Raw genomic sequence first — 22,195 nt, 5'->3', positions numbered from 1 at the left:
GACACCCCAAGTTATGTGAAGAAAACGCCATTAAAATCAATCGGTAAGAGTTTCCTGATACCTGTATGTACCTGTATACTGAAAGCAGCAGGCCCATGGGCCGCAATGCTCACTTGGCTCACCTATATTCAGTACTGTAGGCGAATATCAGTTTACATTTGTGCCATTGGTGACTGCTTTTGAGGAAAAAAGCACATTGTTGTGAAAACGTTTTTCAAAGAAAATGGAGGGACGCATTGACGTGTGGCAAATAGAAAGCTGCTTTGGAAAACTAATTACATTGTATTGACGGACGGGCTGTACATTCAGGTATTCATATACTGGGCTGTCACACAGGCACTCAGAACGTCTGGGTACGTGTATGTATGATAGAGAAAGACTTGTCACTCCTATTACAGGGTACTACCCAATTTCGGCGATTAAAGATATGATTAAAAGAAAGCTTTTTTTATATTGCATTCTGTAGCTCATATTGTAACCAAATTTGGTCGAAAATATCTAGGTTCTTTCTTATATATTTGTGAATGAAAAACGTGAAGATAACGAACAGTGATCAATTTCATAAATCTTATGAAATGCGAAATCGAGAACAGAGCAAAGACGGACCCCTTGGAAAAACCACAGGTGGAATAAGGTGCTTTGGAGGAGTAAGCATCCCAATCTAGTAGATCGGTCATACCAGCCGTGAACCTTATATATGTATCTTGATACGAAAATTGAAGTATTCCGTAATTAAAACAAATATGAAAACTAAAGAACGGCCTAACAATTTGTTGGAATACGTCCGATTATATTCGACCCAATGACTGTATTTGCAAACAAGATCGACTATAGAATAGAATTTTCATTTGTTGATTTTACACGAAAGTGTTGAAACCCTTATAACATTAGCTTATTTGTCAGTAGCCTGCCCCGGTTTAGAAATTCGTCACACGCAATATGTGTATCAAACATCAAACAGTTGAAAGACATAAACACCACATGCAGAGGTGATAATGAAACATTGCTACATAAAAATGGGAAGTCGACGATGAAGAATATGTTCAAAGGAATCATGTTTGTCATACAGATGAGTTAAAGAGTTTGCCATTAATGTCAATGTTCAGCAATATATCTAAATATTTAACAGATGTGGAAGACTGCTGTGGCATTTACTTTGCTTGAAATAAGTTTGGACCCACTGAACACTGCCATTGATATTTGCTATGTGGTGGTCAAATGCGTTCTATAACCTTCATCTAATAACATTTTGAAGTTGAAAAAAACTCACCTAAGTTAGAAAATAGTTGTGTCAAATAGTTGCAGTTGATAAAATTAACCCTTAACACCAATGGTTCTGAATAATTATGTATATTATCTTTCAACAGGTGCCCGAGACATTCTGAAATTGGACTATGAAAAGTGTGGTCATTTGAGAAAAGAGGGCGGAATAGAGAGGAGTGTGCTTAGCAAGTTTGTCAAATGTAAGATTCATGCAGTATACAAATCATTCTATTCATGGGTGAACGTGATTGTTATATCGATAGTATGTCATACAACCTTTAAGCATGGGTCATCATGACTGTTGTATTGGTAATATGTCACACAGCCTTAAACATAGGTCAAAGTCATCGTTATATTGATAGTATGTCAAACCGTCTTAAATGTAGGTCAACGTCATTGTTTTATTGATAGTATGTCAAACCGTCTTAAGCAAAGGTCATCGTGATTGTTATATTGATAGTATGTCACACAACATTAAACATAGGACGATGTCATTGTTATGATATTGATAGTATGTCACACGACATTAAACATAGGCCGATGTCATCGTTATGATATTGACAGTATGTCAAACAGCCTAAATCATAGTCATCGTGATTGTTTTATTTAAAGTATATGTCAAGCAGAACATAGGCCATCATGATTATTATATTGTTAGTATTTCAAACCGTCTTAAACAGATCAACGTCATCATAATATTAATATTATGTAACACAGCCTTAACACAGATCATCGTAATCATTATATTGATAGTACGTAAAGTAGCCTTAAAGAGAAAGGCAACCCAAATTTTTTTTTACAGGATAAATGATAGGATTAATTATATGATAAAGATTTGCCATACTATTCTGTTGATATACGGCCTAGATAAGCTTCAGTACTAATTTGAAAACGTTAAAAATTGAAATTCCCGCTATCTATAGAGGCTGCCATGATGTGGAACTCTTGTATTCAAGACTACAAAAATCAATAAGTTTGACGAGATGAGATTCTAAGATCATCCACAGGTGCTTGGGTTAACCCCCCCCCCCCCCCCCCCCGAATAAGCTACACGAGTTGATTTGAATATTTTATCTTGAAAATATTTCTAATGAATGTCAACAACGTCTTGCATACCCATCATAAAGTCCAAAATAATTGAAAATGAGCCCTTTGAAAAAAATACCCTTACTGGTTATTATAACAGAACTTATAATAACCAATGAGGGTATTTTTTTAAAAAGGGCTTATTTTGAATTACATGTATTTTGGACTTTATGGGTATGCAAGACGTTGACATGCATAAGAAATATTTTCAACAAGAAAATTCATTAAATCAACCCAAGTAGCTTATTCGGAAGGGGGGGGGGGGGTCCTGAACCCAAGCACCCGTGAGATAATCAAAGTTGTGTATGTGGTAGATTTTACGAATAAATAGGTTGATGCCTTCCTGGCAAGCAGTTGATTACACTAATGCGAAGGGGAGATGTGAATAAAGGTTGTTGTTTTTAGCTCACCTGAACCGAAGGTTCAAGTGAGCTTTTCTGATCGCTTTTTGTGCGTCGTCTGTCTGTCTGTCTGTCCGTCTGTCTGTTAAACTTTTCACATTTTCGACTTCTTCTCCAGAACCACTGGGCCAATTTCAACCAAACATGGCCAAAAGCATCCTTGGGTAAAGGGCTTTCAAGTTTGTTCAAATGAAGGGCCATGTCCCTTTCAAAGGGGAGATAATCACAAAAATGCAAAAATAGGGTGGGGTCATTTAAAAATCTTCTTCTCAAGAACCACTGGGCCAGAAGAGCTGAAATTTACCTGAAAGCTTCTTGACATATTGCAGATTGAAGTTTGTTCAAATCATGGCCCCGGGGGTAGGATGGGGCCACAAGGGGGGATCAAAGTTTTACATACAAATATATAGGAAAAATCTTTAAAAATCTTCTTCTCAAGAACCACTGAGTCAGAAAAGCTGATTTTTACATGAAAACTTTCCGACATAGTGCAGATTCAAGTTTGTTCAAATCATGGCCCCCGGGGGTAGGATGGGTCCACAAGGGGGGATTAAAGTTTTACATACAAATATATAGTTAAAATCTTTTTCTCAAGAACCACTGAGTCAGAAAAGCTGATATTTACAAGAAAACTTTCTGACATAGTGCAGATTCAAGTTTGTTCAAATCATGGCCCCCGGGGGGTAGGATGGGGCCAGAAGTGGGGGGGGGGGGGTCAAATTTTTACATACAAATATAGGAAAAAGCTTTAAAAATCTTCTTCTCAAGAACCATTGGGCCAAAGAAGTTGACATTTACATGAAAGCTTTCTGACATAGTGTAGATTCAAGTTTGCAAAGGGTAGTTTGGGCCATAATAGGGACTAAGGTTTTACATGCAAATATATATGGAAAGTCTTCAGATATGGGCCAAGGTGACTCAGGTGAGTGATGGGCCTCTTGTTTTGAAATTCCCGACTCAACCAAGTCATTTGAAAAGAAAAGACTACGTAAACTGTGGATCCATCATTTGCGTAATGACAAGTTGAGGTTCAAGACATTTGTATGAAGAATAATTACCGTCTGCCTTGTCTACAACTCGACCGAACATCTTCTTTTCTCAATTTCTTCTTGCGAAAGAACGGGCTCAAATCTATACGGCTCCAAACTTAACTGTTCGTGACTTGTCATGTTTACAGTGCTGCTGATTAATAAACCGGAACAGACGGTGTGACGTCACAAATTAAACTTCAATGGCCACTCTCTCAGCGGCGGGTAATTTAAAATACATGATAGATTAATATTGATTTAATTGATTTTTAAAATTGTTAATCAAGGATTTTTGTTGTTAAAGACCGTCAATTACGATATCAGTAAGTAATACTTTATTCATAAAAGCAAATATGTGGTTAGGGTTGCCTTTCCCTTTAAACATAGGTCACTGTAATCAATATATAGATAGTAGGCCAAACAGCCTTAAACGTGGGTTACCGTAATTGTTATATCCGTGTTGACAATATGTCATGCAGCTTTTGTTAGAGTTTTGTCAGTACCATGTAAATGAATACCTTTTAAAACTTTAAATGTATAGTAAATTTGATTTTATACAGAAAGAAAGATGTATGTTGAGGTATCACAATTGTACATACATTGGAAAATCCCTTTTTTCATTGAAGGGAGACAATTCTTCATCGTTTTGAGGGATGGCTGTTGTTATATTTTTGATAATGACCACTCTACTAACCCTAAGACAGCCTTCTCATTTGAAAACTATTGCAGGTAAGTGTTTATAACGATCGTAACGAGCTCTAATGATTAAAGTGCGAGAAAATGTCTGATCTGAAGCTGCATTATCTTTTAGAAAAAATTATTGACAGTGATACAATCCCAGAAATTCATCATGGAAATGACGTCGATCGATCACGTGTTTCCGTAGCTAACGCTTGCTTTGTATGGAAATGCAGTGTCCATTGCGCGGTAAACTTCCCTTTTGTGCTAGCTAATTGGTAGCTCCATGATAAAACATTGATCAACAAAACTTTTCCCAAATCAATAACATTAAAACCTATGACTTTTCAACACTATACACGACTATTCCTCACGATAAATTAAAGAATAGACTTTTTGACATCATAAACAGTTGCTTCTTCAACAAAAATGGAAAAAGGAAATATTCATCTCTAGTGATCAGTCATCCAAAAACTTACTTACTGGTGTGTCCAGGGGTCCGTGTTTGCCCAACTCTTTATTTTGTATTGCTTATAGGAGTTATGAGATTGATCACTGTTCGTTATTTTCACCTTTGGTGTATATAGCGACGACACATTTCCGCTTCTTTAACGATTGGTATTAGTAATACCATGTGTTTTCTATTTTTCATTTTCTAGTTTTATTTCTTAGTTTTCTCTAAAACGGAAATATTCATATCTAGTTATCAGACATCCAAAAGTTAAACACCACTCTGATTGCACGCACAAGTACTCTGAAGTTGAAAGAAAAGATTTCCTAGAGTTCCCCATTGACAATAGCTTCATGGCTTTGGTGATCAGGTCTTCCAACAATCTGTTGGAATTCCCATGGGCACGAATTGTGCTCCTTTATTAGGTGACCTGTTTCTATATTGATATGAAGCAGAATTTATTCAAAAACTTCTACGTGATCAGAGAAAATCTCTTGCTGTCGCCTTCAATTCGACATTTAGATATATCGACGACGTTTTGTCTATTAACAATAATAACTTTCATTCATATGTCGATTCGATATATCCCAGTGGGCTCGAAATAAAAGACACCACAGAGTCGTCCACTTCTGCTTCATACTTAGATATTTTATTGAAAGTAGACATTAACGGCAAACTGACAACTCAACTGTATGACAAATGGGATGATTTCAGCTTCTCTATCGTAACTTCCCATATTTATGTAGCAATATTCCATTATCACCTGCATATGGTGTTTATATCTCTCAACTGATTCGATACACAAGAGCTTGTTCTGCGTATAGCCAGTTTTAAATCGAGGCAAGCTACTGACAAACAAGTTGAGGGTACAGGGGTTTTAACAGTCTCGATTGAAGTCAGCATTTCGCAAATTCTATTGTCGCTATAACGATCTAGTTCGTCAATACAACCTATCATTGGGTCAAATGCTGTCTGACGTATTTTATACCGATTGTTAGGCCGTTCTTGGCACACTTATTTTGACTACGGATAACTCCGTTTACCTGATCAGGATATAGGGCTCACGGCGGGTGTGACCGGTCGACAGGGCTGCTTACTCCTTCTAGGCACCCGATCCCACCTCTGGTGTGGACAGGGGTCTGTGTTTGCCCGACTATCTATTTTGTATTGCTTATACCGGTAGGAGTTATGAGATTGATCACTGTTCGTTATCTTCGCCTTTCTTTTAACACAATAGGTATGGCACGATAAAGATCCCTCCCCGCTCAAAGCCTGTAAGCGCCGAGCATAGGCCTAAATTTTGTAGCCCTTCATCGGCAATGGTGACGTCTTCATATAAGTGAAAAAAAATTCGAGAGAGACGTTAAACAATTGAAAATTAATCAACCTTTAACACAAAGAAGTAATTCAGAATCTCGGATTGGATGCTAGTAGTTCCCTCGTATTGGCAATTCAAACCGATTCAATCGATATATTCCTTCCGGATGGTATTTCGGTGCCATTTCCTCAGTTTGATAATCTGTGATGGACAGTGTGTTCTTGGACATTTAAACTGTTCCCTCCTATTAGTATTGATTTGTAACGGGGGAAACCATTTGTATCCCTTATATCGCCGATTCGATGATTTATAGAAAGATAACTAGAACTAAATAATCTGAAAATAAATAGGGTTTATTTAATACCAGTATCACTAAAATACTAGTAGTGGCAATAGATTAACAAGTTTCACTATACAATTTAGAAAACGTTAAGAGTGGAGAGTGGATATCTGAGAAACACGTCTGGTATTCAGTGCGTTGAGTCTCTAACTTAACGGTGTGTCAGGCCGTCAACAGGCATTCAGACGTTGTCAAGAACGGCCTGACACACGTGCGTTGTCAGCAACGTACCCGACGCTAATAATGTCAACCAATAACAACAGCATAACAATACATAATGAATACAAAGTAAATACAACAGTGACTTAATTAGTAATTGATAATGATAAATAACATGTCCACCGCTACAGATTAACGTTTGATATTTTAAAATTCCTTTGTCTGTTGCTAAACCAACGATAGACTAAGGAACGTGAGCAACAAGAAACAAAGCAGTGAGTCCACCTTAGTTATCAACAACTGCAAATAAATATGAAACAGGGCTATAAGTAGTTCTTACGTTTTATTTGTTTAAGTTTTGGATTGTGATTTTCTGCGGCTCTCTGGAAGATTTTTAAATTAATCTGTCCTATTTCAATTTCCATCCCTTTGCATTGGACGTGAACCTGTAAAATGAGTGATGCCATGAATCACATTTCTACTTGATCATAATTTTGATGATTGAAGTACATTATCCTAATAATTTTAGTTTGTATTGCATAACTTTGTATCACGATATTTAGGTTAGAGTGTTTTACCAAGCCACCAGATATGGAATACTGTTTTAAAGTTATTCCCAAAGCCGAATGCAATGAACTGAAAGAACACTGTTTTGCTTCCTCAGACGATACTTCTAAACAGGTAACTAAAGCTTAATCAAATCCCCCTGTATACAAATACATTATTTCACTAATATATCAATTTTGAATGAAGACATTTCAAGGTCATCAAATCTTATTTTCAGGACTGGGTTTTAGCTATTTACAAAGCTTTACATGTTGCAAACAACCTTCCAATACCAAACGTATTGTGAGTGAGCATTATGTCAAATCTTATATACTTCTAAAACTTGAATTGTCCCTATAATGACAACATTGAATTTTCAAAATTTGTATCTAGGGGCAAAGGAGCTTGGAAAGAGGATATATTCAAAAGAAATGACAGTTCACTCCATGGCTACACCTATATAGACGAGGTAGAGGAAGATTCTGCGCAGGTCACCCGAAGACGCTATACCCAGATGCCAAGTAAATAAGCATTGCATTGCAGTGTTTACCGTCCCTACATTAGTACTTCAAAATATTTTCAACTGAGCTGCACATATCATCGTGATGCAAAATACTACAAATATGGTGTAAATTTAATTGATTTTCAGTTAAGTCACCACTTACCAGAGTAAAAAGCTTACCACCACTTCCCATACCAAAAGAAAGTTTATCAACCGCAGATTCTGATTCGCCAACAGACAGCTATGATGACATTCTTAGTCAATCATTCACAGAGAATGCTAGGATTTCACGAAGCGCTTCAGAGTACAGGAAATGTAGGCCCCCTCCCTCACCTCCAACAGAGGAAATAGACACGGTGTCAGAACAGTTATTTTATGCCAATCTGGAATCAGAGGTAAGGTAGTTCTCTCTTTCCCATATATATATATATATATATATATATATATATATATATATATATATATATATATATTGATACATAGATAGATTATATATTCAATTGTAGGTTGCAGATTTGCCATTATTCCTTGGAGATTCTTCAGAGGCGAAAAGGTAACAGATAGGCAGTCACACACAGATTTTGGAATTTAATTCACTTTACGATTTCGTTGATTGCTGATTGCCATATGTATCGTTTAGATCCATAAAAGATGAAGCTGTTGGAACATTCCTTATCCGAAAGTCAAGCACTGGTGGAGACAAATCTAATTTCGTAAGTATATATTATATATATATATATATATATACTAAGTTACTAGTTCTGTGGAATTATTTTTACTATTATAATTTCTGATTATATGTACACAACACCAATTGTGCCTAACGTTAAATTAAGCACTAATTTAACGTTAGAAAATAAAATTTTGTAAATTCCTATGATGATTGTTTAAAAAATTGATAAATCCTTTTGAATCAAAACTTATACTATCCGTTTATTAGATATGAAATATGATCGTTAAACATTGAATACATTTATTGCATTTTTTAATAACTAGTGTAATAAAGATCCCCAACTCTTGATCCCAGACTTTGGTTACTGATATATTATGTGATATGTTCAAAGGACAATATAGATTCACTCCTTTTTGTTGACAATGTAATTCACTGTATCTCTGTCTTTTAAATTTCTTTACATATCGACTATTACTATTGAAACAAAAATAAGAAAAATAAAATAGATTATGATTTAATAAAAAGAAATATCCACTTCATCCCTTTCCTTTGACATGAAAAAAATGTTTATGTATATCACATTTCGTGGTTAGTAAAAAGGCTAGTTGGCAATAAAATGTCTATCTGACAGTGTGAAACACTATTATCTCAGTTTTACATAAAAAAAACCCATCTCAACACTAACACTTTACATAATTGTCTTGTGATGGAAAATCCCATGCCTTTGAATTCACCACTTTGGTAGAATATACGATTTGTTGTGAAACACAGGTCTGTGCTATCTAATTAAAATCAGACTTCTTAGATCCGCGCCGTATACTCTGCGTAAGATTATTATAGCGATTGTGAGCGTATCTTAGGATCTGCTTTTAATTAGATTGCAGGTCTGTGTCCCGTTCGAATTCCATGAATTTCGATCCACCCTTTTTCTTTTGTACCAACCTACCATACTCTTTCGGAAATATGATCTTCTTGAGTTTATCATAGGAATCAGAGTACCAAACCTCCAGATGTTGTATACCAAAGGTAGAGCAAGGGTGTAAATGTCCAGATGTTGTATACCAAAGGTAGAGCAAGGGTGTAAATGTCCAGATGTTGTATACCTACGATAGAACAAGGGTGTAAATGTCCAGATGTTGTATACCAAAGGTAGAACAAGGGTGTATATGTCCAGATGTTGTATACCAAAGATAGAGCAAGGGTGTAAATGTCCAGATGTTGTATACCAAAGATAGAGCAAGGGTGTAAATGTCCAGATGTTGTATACCAAAGGTAGAGCAAGGGTGTAAATGTCCAGATGTTGTATACCAAAGGTAGAGCAAGGGTGTAAATATCCAGATGTTGTATACCTAAGATAGAGCAAGGGTGTAAATGTCCAGATGTTGTATACCTAAGATAGAGCAAGGGTGTAAATGTCCAGATGCTACGTAATTGGCCAAAAATCAAAAACAAAATCATTTGAAATTGTAAGAAATATTACACTGGTCTAAAATAATTGTCAGGATGATAATGTAAATCGAGAAATGATTATGGAAATTATCGTGGTTGGGGGTACCGGTATAAGAAAGTGAAAAGTGTAATTTTCTGAATAAAGCTGTGTGTTGCAAAGAAGTTTAAATATGACGAATAACAATCAACAGGACCCTATATGTATGTTTGTGTTTATTTTTATCAGCACTTGGAATTACCTTTTAAGTGTTGGAAGGCATTTATCTCAAATCAATGTAGTAAAATAGTGAGAGAATCATGGGTTTTTATTGAGGTCACTGAGAAATGAGTTGGTTCTCTTTACCTGTCCATTGTCTCCAGCTGAAATTTGAAATAGTGGTATAAAATTCATATGCGTTTTAATGATATACAAGTGTACCTACAAATTACCATAAAACCAACGATATCTTGCATTGGGAATCAAAAGAAAAATCCCACATTTCAAAAGTCAGTTCCTGTATTTTCACCTGGCTTCTTGCTTATGCAATGCAGTGGGGGATTTAGACCCCCCCCCCCTCTCGCCACAAATTTAAATAATAGAAATAGTGTGAGTAAAATTCCAGATTGGCACCCAAACTGGCTAAGCATTTTGGCTAATACTTTCACACACACCCTTTCGTAAACCCTGGATCCGCCACTGCAATGACATCATAACAGAAATAAACGCAGCAGGATATTTATACAGTTTATTTTGTAAAAAACAAGAATTTCATCAATTTATAAAAGAGAAACATTAAACATATATCCTTCTGTTGTTTCATTTTATACAGTTTTAAATACCGTCTGCAACTTCTGCATGGCGAATTTATAAAATAAAGTTCTATGATATTGGAAGCGAAAACATGAAGGCAGAGTTATAAGCCTACATGTATTTACTTCATGATGATAAGTTAACCTGTTGTTTCCTGGCAACTTCCATCACGGCTATGACTCGGCATGATTATAAGCGAGGCTGGTTTCGAGGCTCGAAAAATTTACATGTTCATGTCAGGGTACCGGTGCGAGTCTTCATTAAAATCCTACAACAGAAATCTCTCAAGTGAACAAAAACTCCGTCAGTTCATTTTTATTTTATTTTACACACACTAAAGGTAAATAAGAAACGCAACCTACCTGCACTTGGTCTAAATCTGTCCTACTGTCTTGAATCGTCTCCTGCATGGCTACAACCGCGTTAACCGCGAGTCCTAACGATGAACATACCGTTGTTTCTTTCCAAAAACCTGACTAAGAGCTTAACGTTAACTTGACCCATCATATTCACCATCAATTCTCTCAGATCCTTTGAATTTCTGTCGAAATCTGTGATCAACAATTGCGTTTTCAACTTAGTAAGCTAGACCGACGCCAGTTTCTCCATCGCTGATCGCGACCAAATCACACCACGGATGTAGTTTACTCCGCTCTTCTTGTCATTTCAGTTAACTTTACGCTCTAAATTACCTTTATTTTTACTCTTCTTTTTTAAAAAAAACATTTTCAATTAAATATCTATATCTTATATTCTCTTTGATATTGTTCCTAATTTTTTATTCGATAAAACTCTTACGAACTATATTTTGTGTTCTACGATCGTTATTTTGGTCACCTGCTACATAATCATGGAAGCTCGTTAAGAACACAAATCAAAATAGAAAATATAAATATAAGAAATAAAATATCATTTTTGAATGTTATTGGGATATGACATGAAGTTGGTACGTGATCAAATCTATTATAACGCCCTTCGGGCGTTATAGGATTTGATCACGTGACCAACTTCATGTCATATTCCAACAACATTCAAAAATGATATCTTATTTCTTAATTGAAAAACATTAAACAGTTACAGTCCTGACGAGGTTTTTGAATTTTTACAAAACAGAATTAAGTGATAAATTAATTATCTCCCAGTTTGGTTATTTTACACATTTCATTAATTCCTTAAACCACACGATTTTTTTGTTCAATACCTCATTGTACTCTTAAATCACCCTTACTTATCTGAACAAAAAAGTTGAAATACAACATAAGACATTGTCTTTGCAATAAACTTTCTCAATGACACGGCGCTCTTTTGTTCCTGTAGGTGCTAGTGGTTTCAGCACCCTCCGGCGAACTTCAGTACAGAATATACAAAAAGGTAAGAAGCTTATTAGTACAAAAACCAAGTAAAAACATATCATGTATACATTGTCATTTCAAAATTATTCACCTGTACGGTTAGCCCATTGGACTAAGGTGCTATGCTGGTAATCCTTTAGGTCATGTGGAGTCCCGCAGCGCTGTTTCCGTCGTTTTCGATGTATAAAATCGTCGTTGTTGTTGTAAAAATTTTGCATATTTGACTTCTTCCCCAGACCTACGAGGCTAAATTCAATCAAACTTGCCACAAAACATTCTAGGTAAAGGTAAAGTGATTTAGATGAAGACTCGTTCCTCCTTCCAAAGGGGAGATGATTGAGAAATAGTGTCTTACAGAAATTTAATCATACTTTCAAATTTTATTTAGCATTTATCATTAGAATATACAACACGTGCTTAAGTATGATCTACCGGTAAATTGTTACCAGCGTATTTGAATTGAAAAAGCTAGAAATTGAGTATCGTACAGTGTAACCTTTACTTTAAGGAAATATTGAATGCCCTCTGCCTCATTGATATATACGTACAGTTTTAAAGTAAAATTAAATGCCTCCTGCTTAATTGAAAAGTACGTAGTTTTGAGGTAAAATTGAATGCCCCCTGCCTCGTTGATAAGTACGTATAGTTTTTGAGGTAAAATTGAATGCCCTCTGCCTCATTGATAAGTACGTACAATTCTGAGGTAAAACTGAATGCCCCCTGCCTCATTGATAAGTACGTACAATTTTGAGGTAAAATTGAATGCCCCCTGCCTCATTGATAAGTACATACAGTTTTGAGGTATAATTGAATGTCCCCTGCCTCATTGGTAAGTACGTACAATTTTGAGGTATAATTGAATGCCCCCTGCCTCATTGATAAGTACGTACAATTTTGAGGTATAATTGAATGCCCCCTGCCTCATTGATAAGTACGTACAGTTTTGAGGTATAATTGAATGCCCCCTGCCTCATTGATAAGTGCGTACAGTTTTGAGGTATAATTGAATGCCCCCTGCCTCATTGATAAGTACGTACAGTTTTGAGGTATAATTGAATGCCCCCTGCCTCATTGATAAGTACGTACAATTTTGAGGTATAATTGAATGTCCTCTGCCTCATTGATAAGTACGTGCTGTGTAACCTTTACTTTTGTCTTAGAATTTGCGTAGTTGTATGTTGCTTTATGTCTGTTTTTTTTTTTTTTTTTGGTTTACTTTTGTAAGACGCTCAAGTTCAAGCTTCTTTATCGTGCCAGCGCCTACTGTAACACACGATCCCCTGTTTTTCTAGTTTATTATGTAGCTAATAGAAATGAGATTTGCTAAAATTTTGTTCCTAGGAGCTAAAATCGTTGAGGATTTACTCTCTTTTATTAGTTTCTGTGTTTGTATACGTTCGATGGACAGTTTATAAACAGAACCGTGACTATACTTGGTGTATAAGTAATGGCTATATGCCGAATACTGTTCTACATGTAAAATTAGCACTGTTTGAGACCCGTTAATTAGGTCCGAAAACAGTCTGATAATTTTACATATAGAATTGTATGAGGCATATATCTTACTTATTGCCATTCGAATGTCCAAAACTTACCCTGACGAGTCCGGTAATAACACAATAGGAATGGTTTTTCTACCCGACACTGTCTAATAAGTGGACAAAAGGGAAAGAGGGAGCTTTTTTTACTGTAATATTTTATTTCATTCATTTAAAGAAAGTTAATTCAGTGTAACAGTAGTGGTGGAAAGTGGAGAAGAAATATTTTTAACACAGAACACTTTCAGAGAAAGTGGATCTGATATGGATATGGACAGTATCATAGATGATATCATCAACATGAAAGGTGAAGATAACGAACAGTGATCAATCTCGTAACTGCTACAAGCAATACAAAATAGATAGTTGGGCAAACACGGACCCCTGATCACACGGAGAAGGAAAATCCTGGTTTTGATTTAAGATTTGAATTGAATGATACTGTCACCACGTATGAAAATTTGGGTCTAGATTTTAAATGCCTGCCAGAGGAGATCAAACACAAAGAGGCGAAAAGATTCTCAGACCCTCTGTCAGAATTGGACATAAAGTCGCATATCAAAAGTGCCATGCCAAAAATACTGAACGGAAAACTATCTGGGCAATGAACCTATCTAAAACCTGGAATAATGAGAGAAACATAAAAAAAAGACATAGGGGCAATGGACAAATCCACGTTAAATATTTGGGTATCTTATTTCGTAAACCTTGATTGCACTCAACAATTTGTTTCTTGTTTTAAATGCTGTCCGATTTTGTTATCATTGTAGTTCGATAATATCTTATTGGACTGGTAATCATTATTATCGGACAGCTACAGGTAAACGTTTAGACTGCAAGAACAAAGGCATGACTTCACAGCAATGTTTTGATAAACATTCAAAATGATAACAATACTTTGTGTATAACAGACATTTAGAATGATGACAATACTTTGTGTATAACAGACATTTAGAATGATAACAACACTTTGTGTATAAAAGACATTTAGAATGATAACAATACTTTGTGTATAAAAGACATTTAGAATGATAACAATACTTTGTGTATAAAAGACATTTAGAATGATAACAATACGTTGTGTATAACAGACATTTAGAATGATAACAATACTTTGTGTATAACAGACATTTAGAATGATGACAATACTTTGTGTATAATAAACATTTAGAATGATGGCAATACTTGGTGTATAATAGACATTTAGAATGATAACAATACTTGGTGTATAATAGACATTTAGAATGATGACAATACTTGGTGTATAATAAACATTTAGAATGATGGCAATACTTGGTGTATAATAGACATTTAGAATGATGACAATATGTAGTTTACAATAAACATTTAGAATGATGACAATACTTTGTGTATAATAGACATTTAGAATGATGGCAATACTTGGTGTATAATAGACATTTAGAATGATTACAATATGTGGAGTACAACAGACTTTTAGAATGATAACAATACTTGGTGTACAATAGACATTTAGAATGATGACAATACTTTGTGTATAACAGACATTTAGAATGATGACAATACTTGTGTATAATAGACATTTAGAATGATGACAATATGTGGAGTACAACAGACATTTAGAATGATAACAATACTTTGTGTATAACAGACATTTAGAATGATAACAATATGTGGAGTACGACAGACATTTAGAATGATAACAATACTTTGTGTATAACAGACATTTAGAATGATGACAATACTTTGTGTATAATAAACATTTAGAATGATGGCAATTCTTGGTGTGCAATAAACATTTGGAACGATGACAATACTTTGTGTATAACAGACATTTAGAATGATGACAATACTTTGTGTATAACAGACATTTAGAATGATGACAATACTTTGTGTATAACAGACATTTAGAATGATGACAATACTTGGAGTACAATATATAGACATTTAGATATTGCTCTGGGAATCCGTTATCATCTTTGCAACTGCGATGTAATTAATCTAGTTTGTGATATAACCCTGAGACGCAGTGTTTATAGTTACATGTACCCAACACCACGGTTTTGGTTCATTGTTAAGTCACTGTTAGCGTTTCAGTAAGATATCAATGAAAGGTGAAGATAACGAACAGTGAACAATCTCACAACTCCTTAAAGCAAGACAAAATAGATAGTTGGGCAAACACGGACCCCCGGACACACCAGAGGTGGGATCAGGTGCCTAGGAGGAGTAAGCATCCCCTGTCGACCGGTCACACTCGCCGTGAACCCTATATCCTGATTAGGTAAATCCGTAGTCAAAATAAGTTTGCCAAAAACGGTCTAACAATCGGTATAAACACGTCAGACAGCATTTGACCCAATCATAGGTTGTATTGGCAAACTAGATTGTTATAACGACCACAGAATCTGCGAAATGCTGATTTTAATCGATACTGTTGAAACCCCTATGAATCGTTTGAGCCTTGTGAGCCAAAGGCATCTTCGGTCATTGTCACAAAATTATTGTGTTTTAGACAATGTCTATCTTTTGTACAAATTATATGCATTTACTATACAATTTAGTCATTATCATTTTTCTCTGATTATCTCTCTCTCTCTCTCTCTCTCTCTCTCTCTCTCTCTCTCATACACACACATATTATTCGTCTTCTAATATCTTGTTATACATTAGATAGTTTTGATCATTACATGAATATAATTTTGCTAGAAGGTTGCTTTGGGAGGGAAACAGACTTTCTTTGCTTTTAACCGACTGGTACGTTTGTTTGTCAGTCCTTTGGATTTATAATAGTAACAACCACCTTAAAAGAATAAGAATTGTCATTTTATTCAAATACAAATTCAATAAATGACAATAAAAACACATATACAGTCACATTATATAGACTAGGGGCAATGATATGCCAGTAAAAATGACTAGAAAAACATAACGTTTTTACATTATACACCCGAGTTACAAATACAATAAAACTGATACGTAATCAAAACACCTACCTATCAATATAAAACATGCACTAAAAATATTTGTACATTTACATCATCAAGAAACATATCCATATTTCTAACATATGTCCATGTTTCACAAAATGACAAGATGGGGCATCATCTGCAACTGTAACAAGGTAGCATCAACATACCTATCACTCTATGGTGTAAACGCCACTACCGTCTCGTAACTTTACACATACTAGATGTCAGTCTACAACATTTACCATTCTGCTGGCTATGTTTGTTAAAGTAAACCTTTCATAAATATGAGATAGCAATTGTAAAACTTGTCATCGCCATCAGAAGAAATGAATTAATACAATTAAGTAACAACACATAAGCATATATTTTGCTAAATCAGATTGAAAATGACATATATTTGAGGAGGTTTTAAGATGCAGTTGCTCATTTGTGTGCATGCCGGTCAAGATGGCATTTCACAATTCAACAAATGTGGTGGATATGTTGAACCTATTAGTCGTTTCTTAAGAATTCACATCGTACATGTGTATACAATGTAATGAAATACTCGCATACTAAAACTTCTCCCGCGTTAAACTTTATATAAAGGGAAACTCTAGGTGTCAGTGGCGGAACAGCGGATGTAGAGCCCATCCTCTTTTCGCCATTTAACAAGGCATTACTGACATTTGAAGATGATAAGGTTGAAAACATTGAAACCCTACACAGAATATATCTTAAAACAAAATGCTAGTTTATACGTAGGACTCCAGACATGGCATCCAGAATGGCTGAGTATTTTGGCTAATACTAGTACTTGACTTTTACATGTGCCCTCCCCCTTTTTTTCGCAAGTCCTGAATTCTAACTTCTCCTTCCAAACCATTTTACAAGACATTTTACAAGATATTTTACAAGACAAATCAAATCACATGCATGAGGTAGAAATTGAATTATATAAACATTGATGCTATATAGAAATTATTTTATCGAGGTATGAAAAAAACCAAAAAAACTTTTGAATGACCGACAGCTTGCGATATTTCTTTTTTGTTTGTTGATATATTTCTTTGTAACAATTTATAGTGTTTAATCTCTCTCTCTCTCTCTCTCTTTCAGGACGAAGCTGAAATTTACATTGTAGACGGAATATTTTTCAAACGACTTTCGGAACTGGTGGAACATTATAGGAAAAACGATCTTCCATGCAATCGTAGACTGACAAAGCACCATGGACATATGAATTTATGAATCAAACACCGGTTTTGTTCCAAATCGACAAATTCTTACACTGTATATCTGTTATCTCTAATGGTGCGTTAAAATATTTGAAAAAAACATGTATGTAATACATATACTTTGATGCTTGTAAAACTAAAATGTTTTATTGATCAAATAGTGTGGAATGATTAGATTTCATTGGAGCTCAACTTTTGGGGATTTCGTGTGCACCCGTATCCCATGAATTTCAAACCACAAAGAAATAGGCAATTTATGCAATGTTTCAAAATAAGGAAACCATAAATAAGAAATTACATCCCAACGAAACAGTAAAATCCCCACAATCCACGAAAATTGCCCCCAGCCCCACCCCACATGAGTTTAAATGATTCTACAGTGATTGCCTGCTTTTCGATTGACTGAGATACAACAACCCAAAAATGATTTAGCTACCCATGAAGTACTATATTCACCTCGCACTCCGGACTCGGGGAATTTCGTACTTCCTAGGTACTGAAAGCATGGTATGATATTTTGCTTACCTGTTGTTCGAAACATTTTCAACACTATTGGAAGTACTTGTATATATTTTTATTATATATAACTATTGATTATTAATTTGCTATTAACAAATATCATAGAAGTTAGATATCCACAGTTTCATGTATGAAGACTATAATCTAGAATATACTGTGTAAACACATGCTCACATTATACAAATTAATGGTGTATTTTTATAGCTAAACACACACACACACACACACACACACACACACACACATATATATATATATATATAATATCGATGTGTAAAGTTTTGAAATTTTACACACAAAGTGAATAAATGTGTATCGTTTACTTTTATGCAAAGTATCTTGATGCATACTAGTGGTTATGTATTGCTATTCCACACTTAAGTAAGCTGTCATCTAACATGTATCCGTCTTTAAACAATATTTTATTGCGTAGAAAACAAAAATGGATTGGACAACAGACATTGCTTATATAAGCCCTCTTCATACAGGAGACATACATGTAGTCAAGGTCATACAGATAGAGAGATGTTTACATGCTTGTTATAATTACATATGAATAATAACAATGAAACTGTTTTGTAACAGCAATGTGATATAGATTAGTGATGTGTTTCAAAATGTAGCCGTCTTGTGGTGTGGGCTCCAGGGTAACTCTCTCTGTGTGCTTTGTATATAAAAGAAGGGAACTGATTTGTACATATGTAAATAATATATATATATATATATATATATATATATATATAAATTATGATTTTCCCGTACTTTTTCCAGATCATTGTTGTACATTATCCATGACGTCACAATATAGACATTTAACGTTCCGCATACTTTGACGTCATAATCACTGTTACTATGATACTGCTATGTATACATTTTTGTAAAGCTTCTGAAGATGTAATGAAAGCGCTAAAGCTTTACGGAGGATTTCTGTGTTTTCTTTTCATATTTTTTAAATATTAGCATCCGATTACTGAGACTCTATTTCAATTTTGGATATATATATATATATATATATATATATATATATATATATATATATGTGTGTGTGTGTGTGTGTGTGGGTGTGTGTGTGTGTGTATGTATGTGTGTTTGTGTGTTTGTATTGAAGTACCAATAATAAATTAATGGAACTTTTAATTGGATCCTTATTTCACGCTATCAAAGAAGGAAATAATGATTACGTAATTGGCATGTGAATGGTACGAGTACATATTAACTATATAAGACCAATATACAAAATGTGACGACGGTTACACATTACAACCTGATGGATGATAAAGATAACGAGCAGTGAACACTCTCGGAAATCTTTACCAAAATGGTTAAATCACGACACCCGAATCGGAAGGTCAGACTCTAAGGCGGGAATGTATGGCTTATGAAGTGAAAATACACGAACTAACAGTTTCCAAATCATCCCCATGCAGACAGATATTGAGCATATATGCCTCTATTATAATATTGTGAAGTTCATCTTTATTGGATCAGGTGTTTAGGTTCAATGGATCATATGAAAGGTGAAGATAATGAACAGTGATCAATCTCAACTCCTATAAGCAATACAAAATCGAGAGTTGGGCAAACACGGACCCTTGGATATACCAGAGGTGGGATCAGGTGCCTAGGAGGAGTAAGTATCCCCTGTCGACTGGTCACACCCGCTGTGAGCCTTATATCTTGATCAGGTAAACGGAAGTTATCCATAGTCAAAATCAGTGTGCCAAGAACGGTCTAACAATCGATAAGAAAAAAATCAGACAGCATTTGACCCAATGATTGGTTGGTTTACCTAGATTGTTATAACGACCATAGAATTTGCAAAATGCTGACTTTAAACGAGACTGTGGAAACCCCTGCACCATCAACTTGTTTGTCAGTAGCCTGCCTCGATTTAAAAAACGATCATACGCAGACCAACCTCTTGCGTATCGAATCAGAGGAGAGATATAAAAACCATATGCAGGTGATAATGGAATATTGCTACATAAATATGGGAAGTTGACGATGTAGAAGCTGAAATCAGCGATTCCGTTTATCATAAAATTGAGCTGTTCGTTTGCCGTCAATATATATTTTCAATACAATATCTAAGTATGAAGCAGAACTGGAAAACTCTGGTGTCTTATTTCAAATTCACAGGGATATATCGAATCGACATATAAATGATGCCTCGTTCACACGGATGCGCATTAAATTTTACTTTGCATCAAATTTAATGCGAAGTAAACTAATGCGCATTAAATTCGTATGCACCTCTATTAAAGGGTGCGCGAAATAAATTAAAGAATAGACAATGTTATTGAAGATTATTTTTATAGATATTTCAATGAATATTGTGTAGATACAGAATTCTTTGTTCAAAACGCTATTTAGGCCTACATGTAGTATACTACATGTTTACAATTTAGGCCTACATACATAATTCTGATCTACACATAAGGAGTTTTTTGTCGTGTTTATTTATATGTTCCCAAGAAATTACTTGTTATTTCCTCCGACAACCAGCATTCAATCTAGACAATATATTGTTTCTTCATGGGCCCAATTTTAAAACTTCGGAACGTCTTTTTCACCATTCCGCTGACTGTTATGACGTAATTTTTAATTACTAATACGTATTATAAGTCTTATTATAAGTCTACCATGACGTCATATGGTATAAAAATTAACAATGAGCGGCATATTTGTTTTAAAAAATGTAAAAAAGAAAATCATATTATCACTATTTTAAAACGTTGTCGTATTTAAAAACAATTCCTTCCACATGTATTGCTCAGTATGCCTATGCAGAGCACAGATTTACGTCTGACATTATCTAATGACATGCTGTTTGTACATGTTTTTAGTGATTATTATCATTTTGCTTAGTTTTTCGTACAAAACTAACATTAATATATATAGCTGACCATGGGTATGATGCATGTGACCCAAATTGGCCATTACGCATGCGTCTACATTTAATTCGAATTAGCTTCGCTTAGCGTTCACACGGAGCTAATGCGAAGTAAATTTAATTCGCATTAAATCGCGACGTAAATTTTAATTCGAAGTAAACTAATGCGCATTAAAATCTCCGTGTGAACGCGGTTCGGATTTAATTCGCATTAACTTACGTTTAATGCGAATTAAATTCTTCGTGTGAACGAGGCATGAAAATTATCATTGTTCATATAAAAAAAAAAACAACGTCGTCGATATATCTAAATGTCGCATTGAAGGCCACAGCAAGAGATTTGTTCTATTTACGCAGAAGTTTTTGAATAAATTCTGCTTCATAAAAATAAAAAACCAGGTCAGCTAACAAAGGAGCACAATTCCTTTCCATAGGAATTCCAACAGACTGTTGGAAGACCTAATCACCAAAAACTACCAAGATATTGTCAACGAGGAACTCTAGCATATTTTTATTTTCTTGTGCGTGGAATCAGAGTGATATTTAACAAAGTAATTTATTGGATGACTGATCACTAAATATGAATATTTCCTTTTTCCAATTTTATTGAAAAAGCAACGGTCTATGGTGTCAAAAAGTCTAGTCTTTAATTCATTCTTAAGAATAATCGTGTAAAGTGTTGAAAGGTCATACGTTTAAATGTTGTTGATTGAGAAAAGTTCGTGATCCGTATTTCGTAGGTTCGAGTTTCGAAAGTGATACGATAGCCTTAAACCTGAGGCTTAAAATTAAGTAGCTATTGATTCTTTGCTAAATGTTCGGGATTTAAAATGAGATTCGCAGGTCTTTCGAATATGACCTTAAAATCGGATATCCCATTAAAAGGTACGTTTTGAAGAGCCCTCATTGCTACGGCCCTGATCACTGAACTGTATATGATCCGTTTACTTTAATTCCTATGTTGTATGTATTTTCTATATGTTTACATGAATAAAATACTGTTGAAATCAAAAATCATACAGCAAGACGTCTATAGTTAAA

The 22,195-nt window shown here is 34.9% G+C and overlaps 1 protein-coding gene and 1 long non-coding RNA gene across 6 annotated transcripts in view; one reads left to right on the top strand and one right to left on the bottom strand.

Annotated features, from left to right (window-relative positions):
* LOC125657983 (uncharacterized) overlaps positions 1-18,525 on the top strand; it is a 34,501-nt gene extending 15,976 nt beyond the window's left edge. For all 5 annotated transcript variants that reach the window (XM_048888974.2, XM_048888973.2, XM_048888972.2 and 2 more), the window contains 11 exons: positions 1-43; positions 1,368-1,463; positions 4,405-4,507; positions 7,288-7,405; positions 7,509-7,573; positions 7,664-7,791; positions 7,920-8,167; positions 8,279-8,325; positions 8,413-8,485; positions 12,002-12,055; positions 17,624-18,525. The exon at positions 1-43 is cut by the window's left edge and continues 28 nt beyond it. In XM_048888974.2, coding sequence (XP_048744931.2) covers positions 1-43; positions 1,368-1,463; positions 4,405-4,507; positions 7,288-7,405; positions 7,509-7,573; positions 7,664-7,791; positions 7,920-8,167; positions 8,279-8,325; positions 8,413-8,485; positions 12,002-12,055; positions 17,624-17,755 — 1,107 coding nt within the window. In that variant the 3' untranslated portion in view covers positions 17,756-18,525. The remainder of the gene's footprint in view (positions 44-1,367; positions 1,464-4,404; positions 4,508-7,287; positions 7,406-7,508; positions 7,574-7,663; positions 7,792-7,919; positions 8,168-8,278; positions 8,326-8,412; positions 8,486-12,001; positions 12,056-17,623) is intronic.
* On the bottom strand, positions 10,606-11,326 carry LOC130050209 (uncharacterized). The gene is made up of 2 exons (XR_008798627.1): positions 11,047-11,326; positions 10,606-10,952 (listed from the first exon to the last, which is right to left on the bottom strand). It is a non-coding gene; the product is annotated as an uncharacterized LOC130050209 (long non-coding RNA).
* Positions 18,526-22,195: the final 3,670 nt, after the last annotated feature.

This window comes from Ostrea edulis, chromosome 9, assembly GCF_947568905.1.
Source record: "Ostrea edulis chromosome 9, xbOstEdul1.1, whole genome shotgun sequence".
In the NCBI taxonomy this organism is placed as follows: Eukaryota; Metazoa; Mollusca; class Bivalvia; order Ostreida; family Ostreidae; genus Ostrea; species Ostrea edulis.
Note: the sequence above shows the minus strand (reverse complement) of the source record. Positions and strands in the feature narration are given on the sequence as shown.